The following is a 6,911-nucleotide window of genomic DNA, read 5'->3' as shown; positions in this document are numbered from 1 at the left end:
CCAACAACAGCTAGTAGTTCTAATCTTGGCTGGTATGAAATCTATATTTCAATTGGTTAAATATTCTTTTTTCGCAAGTATCTTGAAGATTTATGTAATAGTTTTCCCGATGTTCTTTTGTGTGCCTGAGTAGGTAAGTAGGTTTTTCTAAAAATCCGATTAAACGGGACGAATTGTTTAACCGCCCTAAAAAATTGGTCTAATTTGATCTAACCTAATATAAACCAGTTGAAATCAAATAATTATATTTGTGCAAGTCCATAAACTTATCTGAATTCATATTTTGTATACCTAATATTTATAATTCATCAAAATAATTTTAGAATTAAACCCAAAACTTAAAATATTTAATATATACATTTAATATGATAAATAAATAAATAATCGTTAAGGTTTAGAATCCCAATTAACTTGGTCGTTAGGTCCTAATTAACCTACTTATGGTCTGACTGGTTTTCCCGCTGACCCGCAAACGCAGCTTTTGCGGTTGGTAGTGGTTGGCAGCGTTTCGAACCAATCATACAAATCGCTTCAAACCGCTCTGAACCGCTTCGAACCTCTTAAAATCAAAAGCTGGTTCCAACTAGCGTTTGCAGTTGCAGGCGGTTGCGGGTGGATAAATAAATATAAATTTATTTTCAAAAATATTTTAAAATTTTAATTTTAATTTTAAAATGGAAATAAAAATATATACGTATTATATATATTAGTTTAAATTCACAAAAAATATCATAATTTGTTTTATAAAAACTTTAAACAAACCATTCATTACAATTTTTTAAAAAATTTACACATATATAAATATATACACATATATAAAACGAAATAAAATATTATTTTAAAAGTTTTAATACCAATCTTCAAAAAAAAATTATTAAAATTATAACTTTCAACTAATTTTAAAAGTTTAATAAATAAACATAATATTTTTATTGATCATATTATGTTGATAATTAATATATTTTATTATAAGTGTATTTTTAATATTTTTATAATGTTATAATATGTTAATATTAATAATTTATTATCAAACCGCTGCAATATCTTATAATCAACCAGTCGCAAATATCCCGCAAACGCAACAATTTTTAAACGTTGTGCCGGTCATACAAAACGCTTGAAACCGCAACCACCCGCATCCGCAAACTTCCGCACCCGCAACCGCAACCGCTGCGTTTAAACCAGTCGGGCCCTTAGTCGTTAGATCTATATAAAACACCTAATTGTCCCTTATCAATTTTTTTTTAACATTGTTTCTTTCTTACAAAGAAACATAAAAAAAAGTTTGCTCGGAATTTTTTGGAGAAAAAAAACACTTTGGTTTCTTGAAAAGGGTGCTTATAAGTTGAAAATTAAAACATTTTAAAATTTCCATGATTTTATGTATATGTATATTCCACTTGGTTATAATAAATTTGTTGTGTGAATTAGCAATCTAATATAATCCAAATATATTTGATTGATTTTAGAAACGTGATAGCGTCACATGACAATCATATTTTTACTTCTTTTGATCATTGATGATGTTTTACTGAAATTTTTATTACATATCGTTTCAGCATCAGTTTTTCTATTATAAAGTTAAAACTTATTTATACTGAAAGTTGAATATAAGAATACAAATCTGGAGTTAACCATATAGGTGGGTGAACACAATCTCTATAGAAGCATCATTTAGATGGTTGTTTTTTGGCTTAAATTATGAGCAACATTATTGTAAACACAACGAACAAAAGAAAAAGAGGCAGAACGAAATATGATTGTCCAGAGATGTATGCCATTTAGCAAATGAATATTAAACACTTATTTGCTTAATCTCTGAAGAGCGTAGACAATCTCTGAGAATCCCCTTCAAATAGAACTTGTCGATAACCCAAGAGAAACATTTGTGTATAGCACATCTGCACATAACATAAGAGTGCTTTTCAAAACTTGATACAATACCCGGTAAATTCATTAAAATCCTTTTAACAAACTCAGACAAGTTTAGTTGGGCCAAAGGGAGACTTAGCGGGCTTAAAATAATAAATGGGCTTCTCGACGTTCATCTGATCGTCAGACTTCGCCAACGCCTCCTCCTTTAGGGTTCTTCCTCAAATGCAGCAAAAACCTTACATCTGATAGAAAAGAAGAGCTTCGTTCGCTAAAAAGATGAGTTTGATCCTCAGATTCAGACAACACTTATCAACAAGGTTATCACAAACCTCCAGATCACCACTCGCTTCTCTTCTCAACGGTCGCCGGAGTTTCGGACAACCGGCGGGAAAACAAGATGAAGAGGAAGAAGAAGAAATAGATCAGAGGAAGCTCCCAACCGACTACGACGCCGCGACATTCGATCCGACAGAACACCGAAGTCCGCCAACGGACCGCGTGTTCCGCCTCGTCGACGAGATCTCGTCTCTAACGCTATCGGAAATCTCAGAGCTCGGCGCGATTATACTGAAGAAGAGAGGGATCACGGAGACACCAACCGTCGCCGTTATGAAGCCCGGAGCTGTCGCTGCCGGCGGGATCGCTCAGGGCGGAGGCGGTGGCGGAGCGAGTGAAGAAGCGAAAGTGGAGAAGACAGTGTTTGAGATAAAGCTTGAGGGTTTTGAAGCGTCTGGGAAGATCAAGATTATTAAGGAGGTGAGGAGCTTTACTGATCTGGGACTTAAGGAAGCGAAGGAGTTGGTGGAGAAGACTCCTTCGGTTTTGAAAGCTGGTGTTTCTAAAGAGGAAGGTGAGAAGATTGTTGACAAGCTTAAGGCTCTTGGTGCTAAAGTTGTTCTTGAGTGAGTTTCTTGATCTTCGATTTTCTTTTTCTTTGGTTCCATTTTAATAGGAGCTAATAATGTAATAGATTTACACTTAAGCAGCTTTGTCTCATTGCTATAATTGGTGGAAGTACATCAATGTTTGGGAACTGTTGTGTTCTAGTTTTAGTCTTGTTTTTTTATGGCTTTGGTCTTGACTCATATTTGGCTTTCGCTCCTCAACTAGTTTTGGTTGATCTTTGTGTCTGAAATCTTTTAGGATGAGACTAGTTTCCACCACTCAAGAAAAGTAGAAGACATACATAGATGTCTTAACAGTATATGGTTCGAAATTGAATTAATCAGCCAAATGCGGACAATGTAGTTGTTGTAGTCAGTTTGTTTAAACTCGTTCCTGCGACAACAAGTGCAAACTCAAACTCGATATCAGTGTGGTAGTCCATCTCAAGACCATTGTCGACATGTTTCTAGGGGTGATATGTGATTTTGGGAGATTCAAATGCTTGTGATTCTGCAAGAGAAAAGGAAAGCCAAGCAAACATCTCGGTATTAGCTTTACTTCAGTGACATTATCTTTTAGTTGTTCAAAGGGCCCAACATGTCCTCGCAGGAGGCCCAATATGCGTTGGCTTGCTATAGTTTATAGGTCTTTGACTATTCTCAATTGTCGCAGAAGCAGAAATATTCAGAAAATTACTAATTAGAATGAAGCTTCTCCCTTTGTTTTTCTTATACCAAGCTTCCTGAAGCAACTCCAACTTGTGTGTGTTTAATTCTATCAACATTTTTTTTAACTTGAGGGACCTCAAAAATTCGGTAGCTCGTTAGAATCTTCTTCGATTCTGAAAGTGGGATTGTCAAAATAAGGTGAGAAGATTGTCAAGACCAAAATGGTGGTGGTGGTTCTGCAGCCGAGGGAGATGAACCCCATAAGACTGTTTAATAGGTTGAAGAGGAAAGATTATTCCGACATTGTTTAAATTTTGTATGTGATAACTGATAAGGAACAACAAACCCACATGTATCTCTCAGTTTCTGTTTTTAACCCACACTTGCTTCACTTAACTTTCAACATATCAATAATAAAGCACAAACCGCATAAGAGCTAAGGGTCCAAAAGGATTCTAAACCATAGAGATATGTACCCAAGTTTGCTTGAGCATGTTCCTAAGACAATATCCATGAATTGAAACGTCAAAAGAAGAACTGATGAGACAGACTAAACACTTGAAAGATTCACTCTCCTAATGATCATTCATCATTTGAGGTTGAAGCAACTTTTGCCGCATACTTGACTAAGACCCCAGTTAACAGAGCCTTCTCCTTCATCTTTAACCTGTGAAAATCGTAATTACAGAAATCAATCGGTCAAGTAAAACAAAGAATCTACCATCGTTACTCTTTTTTTAACCACAAAGATTGCTGCATGCTTTTTTTTTTACCTCTTTGAAGATCCAGGAATCTCTATGGTCGAGGACTTCTTCCCTTTCACAAGAACCTTTTTCTTCTTCTTCTTCTCCTTCTTCTTCGTCTCTCCTTCCACTCTACCACCAGTTTTTGCTTCAGGTTTATCAGAGCCAGCTCCTCCACCCAAAAGCTTTTCTCTACCTAGAAGCTTCAGCTCCAGCCTACGGATTCTATCAATCCTTTCCTCATCTGAGGATGATACTGAACTTTTCAGAGGTTCAAGATTCTCTTCAGCAACTTCTTCTTCATCAGACCTATCATGTTCATCATCATTATCCACACGTGCTACCTTGGGTTTACTCACCGCCTGGAATGAAACTAAAGGTGTCTCTAACACCTCGTGTTCTCTAATCTCTCGCTTCATAACTTGTTTCTGAGACTTAACATTGGTTTTAGACTCACGTCTTGGTTCTTTGGGAGGTTCTATGCTACTAGAGATAAGATTCTCTTCATATTCTTCTTCTTCTTCCACTTCTGTTTCATCTCCTTCTTTGTCTGAATCATCTGATGATTCTTCTTCCCATGAATCCACAAAAGTATCTTCTTCAACAACATCAACACTAGAAACAGCTTCAAAACCATGGAAAGGAAGCTCCTCAAAGACTGTATCCGAGCGTAATTCCTCAGAAACTGATTGGTTCGAAGAAACCTCCACAACCTGACACTTTATATGCTTTACAACCTTCCCAAATGATAATCTCTCTCCATTGAACTGCTCCACAAACCTAAGAAACAAAAAAAAACCAAAACTTTATCCTCATCATCACCAAACAATAGAAACGCTAATCTACAATACCTGTTTGCATCAACCTCGCTTCTGAAATCAACAAGAGCAAACCCTTTACAGACAGGATCTTTAGTCTTCTTATTACCAGACACAGCTGGCTCTATCCCCAAAACCCCACTCACTTCCTTAAAAGCAGCCTTGAGATCTCTGTGGACATTCTTCTTCTTAGGAAGATTGGTCACACGAACACGGAACCCACTTTGAGTCTCACCTATATAACAATCATTCAACAAAAGCAGCTAACTGAGATTTTAAGTCAAAACGAGTATGAGAGAGAGAGGAAAGAGCAAAAAAAGACGAAACCTTTGATGAGATTATCTTGAGGCTTGAGAGGATCGTTGTTCTTGAGCTGGTTGAGATTAGCAGCTTGAGCTTTCCAGCTCTGCTCAATCTCGTCGAGGAGCTTGTCTTCTATTAAAGTCTCGTACTTTTTGCCAACGCCGAACCCGCGAGGCTTCTTCTCTAGCCATCGCTTCATCTTCTCCATTGGCAAGAACTCTCCTTCGTCTTCGTCTTCGTCTTCGTCTCCTTCTCCTTCAGCTTCTACTTCAAACTCATCCCAATCCTCATCCTCTACTTCTTCTACATCATCTTGGATAGTGCTTCTACGTTTGTTTACGGCGAATGAGCGAAACCCATCGTTCCTTTTGACAACGACTGTTCGAGGAAATGAGATGTACGCAGAGGTTGTGAAACAGGGAGGACTCAGATAAACAGACGAAGGAGAAGAAGAGGAAGCGATGGAACACGGTGAACTGAAACGAGAATGGAGCAAAAGGGAATTGCTGAGCGAAGCTCCGTTCATGCTTTGTGTGTTGTGTTTCGTTATCTTCTTCGTCGGGGAAGAAAACCGTAGAATCGCGAACTAAAGCGCTCTTCAAGAAAGCCCAATGGGCTTGTTTTCGGGCCTCAAGTAAAATTACTAAAAAAAAAACAATAGTGTCTAAACAACAACTTGTGATAATAACTATTACCATAATAATGTTATTGTTAAGAAATAACTTATAATTTATAGTATCGAGAAATTTTAATAAGAGTAGAATTTGATACCCGTAGGAAGCAAATAACACTAGTATAAGGGAGAGAGTTTATTATAAGGAAGAAGAAGAAGATGTAATGGTTCTTTGATTATAAACTCTTGTTCTTGTTTATGGTGTACAAAAGAGTGAGATGAGTGATGGTATTTATAGTGAACAACAATACATAAAATAACAAAGATGGTGCTTAATTTGGTAAATGAGTGGGTGATCATAGTGTTTGATGAGTAGATGATCATAGTGCTTGAGTTGGTAAAGGAGTGGATGATCATAGTGCTTGAGTTTGGTAAAGAAGTGGATGATCATTTCAATGCTTAATTTATAACACTCCCCCTTGATCATCCATCTTGTATTACGTGGTGCCTCGTTAAAAACCTAGTCATGGAAAACCCAATGGGAAAAACCGTAGTAAAAGTAAAAAGAGTACAACTACGTAAGCTCCCCCTCGAATGAGTAGTCATAGAACCTTTAGAACAATGATAGATTTTCATCTCTCAAATTGTAACATTCTCTTTGGTTGTCTATCTTTTGTATGTTCTTTGTTGCCTCGTTAAAACCTTGTCATGGAAAAACCCAATGGGATAAAAAAAAAACCATGATAAGAAAAAGAGTACAACCACACTTACTATCATATTTCTTTCCCTGGAAACAATATCTTCAGGATATGCATTCCAATCAACTCTCTTCAGAGAATTAAGCTTAAGAGAATAAACTCTATTCATTTCTATTATGATATCTAGGTCCTTTAGACTTCTTGTCCATAATTCTCTTTTGACTTAGACAATAGTTTATTGGTCTATTTGGATTTCAAACCAAATTTCTTACATATAATCGTATAGAAATTCGTCTCGTACATACGAA

At 36.6% G+C, this 6,911-nt stretch overlaps 2 protein-coding genes across 3 annotated transcripts; one reads left to right on the top strand and one right to left on the bottom strand.

Moving 5' to 3' along the window:
- Window positions 1-2,044: 2,044 nt before the first annotated feature.
- LOC106446505 (50S ribosomal protein L7/L12-like) lies at window positions 2,045-2,960 on the top strand. Its single transcript, XM_013888255.3, has one exon. The coding sequence runs from the start codon at window positions 2,152-2,154 to the stop codon at window positions 2,779-2,781; it is 630 nt and encodes a 209-aa protein (XP_013743709.1). The 5' UTR covers window positions 2,045-2,151; the 3' UTR covers window positions 2,782-2,960.
- Window positions 2,961-3,731: 771 nt separating this feature from the next.
- LOC106446506 lies at window positions 3,732-5,890 on the bottom strand. Of its 2 annotated transcripts, XM_022705008.2 has the most exons (5): window positions 5,317-5,890; window positions 5,023-5,224; window positions 4,202-4,951; window positions 4,007-4,095; window positions 3,732-3,965 (listed from the first exon to the last, which is right to left on the bottom strand). In XM_022705008.2, exons 1-4 carry the CDS (start codon window positions 5,816-5,818, stop codon window positions 4,011-4,013), a joined length of 1,539 nt encoding a protein of 512 aa, XP_022560729.1. In that variant the 5' UTR covers window positions 5,819-5,890; the 3' UTR covers window positions 3,732-3,965; window positions 4,007-4,010. The 2 variants fall into 2 exon arrangements, with proteins under 2 accessions (XP_022560729.1, XP_013743710.1); XM_013888256.3 differs by having other exon boundaries at window positions 3,732-4,095.
- Between the last annotated feature and the right edge of the window lie 1,021 nt (window positions 5,891-6,911).

This window comes from Brassica napus, chromosome C6 (genome assembly GCF_020379485.1).
Source record: "Brassica napus cultivar Da-Ae chromosome C6, Da-Ae, whole genome shotgun sequence".
Taxonomy (NCBI): domain Eukaryota; kingdom Viridiplantae; phylum Streptophyta; class Magnoliopsida; order Brassicales; family Brassicaceae; genus Brassica; species Brassica napus.
This window is presented reverse-complemented; position numbering and strand designations above follow the sequence as displayed.

Excerpts from the sequence above, each read along its gene's own strand:
- LOC106446505 (XM_013888255.3), top strand. The coding sequence starts at position 2,152 with ATGAGTTTGATCCTCAGATTCAGACAACACTTATCAACAAGGTTATCA.
- LOC106446506 (XM_013888256.3), bottom strand. The coding sequence starts at position 5,818 with ATGAACGGAGCTTCGCTCAGCAATTCCCTTTTGCTCCATTCTCGTTTC. Across the intron at positions 5,225-5,316 it reads TCAAGATAATCTCATCAAAG|GTGAGACTCAAAGTGGGTTC; the intron begins GTTTCGTCTTTT and ends ATTGTTATATAG. Across the intron at positions 4,952-5,022 it reads AGCGAGGTTGATGCAAACAG|GTTTGTGGAGCAGTTCAATG; the intron begins GTATTGTAGATT and ends TTTGTTTCTTAG.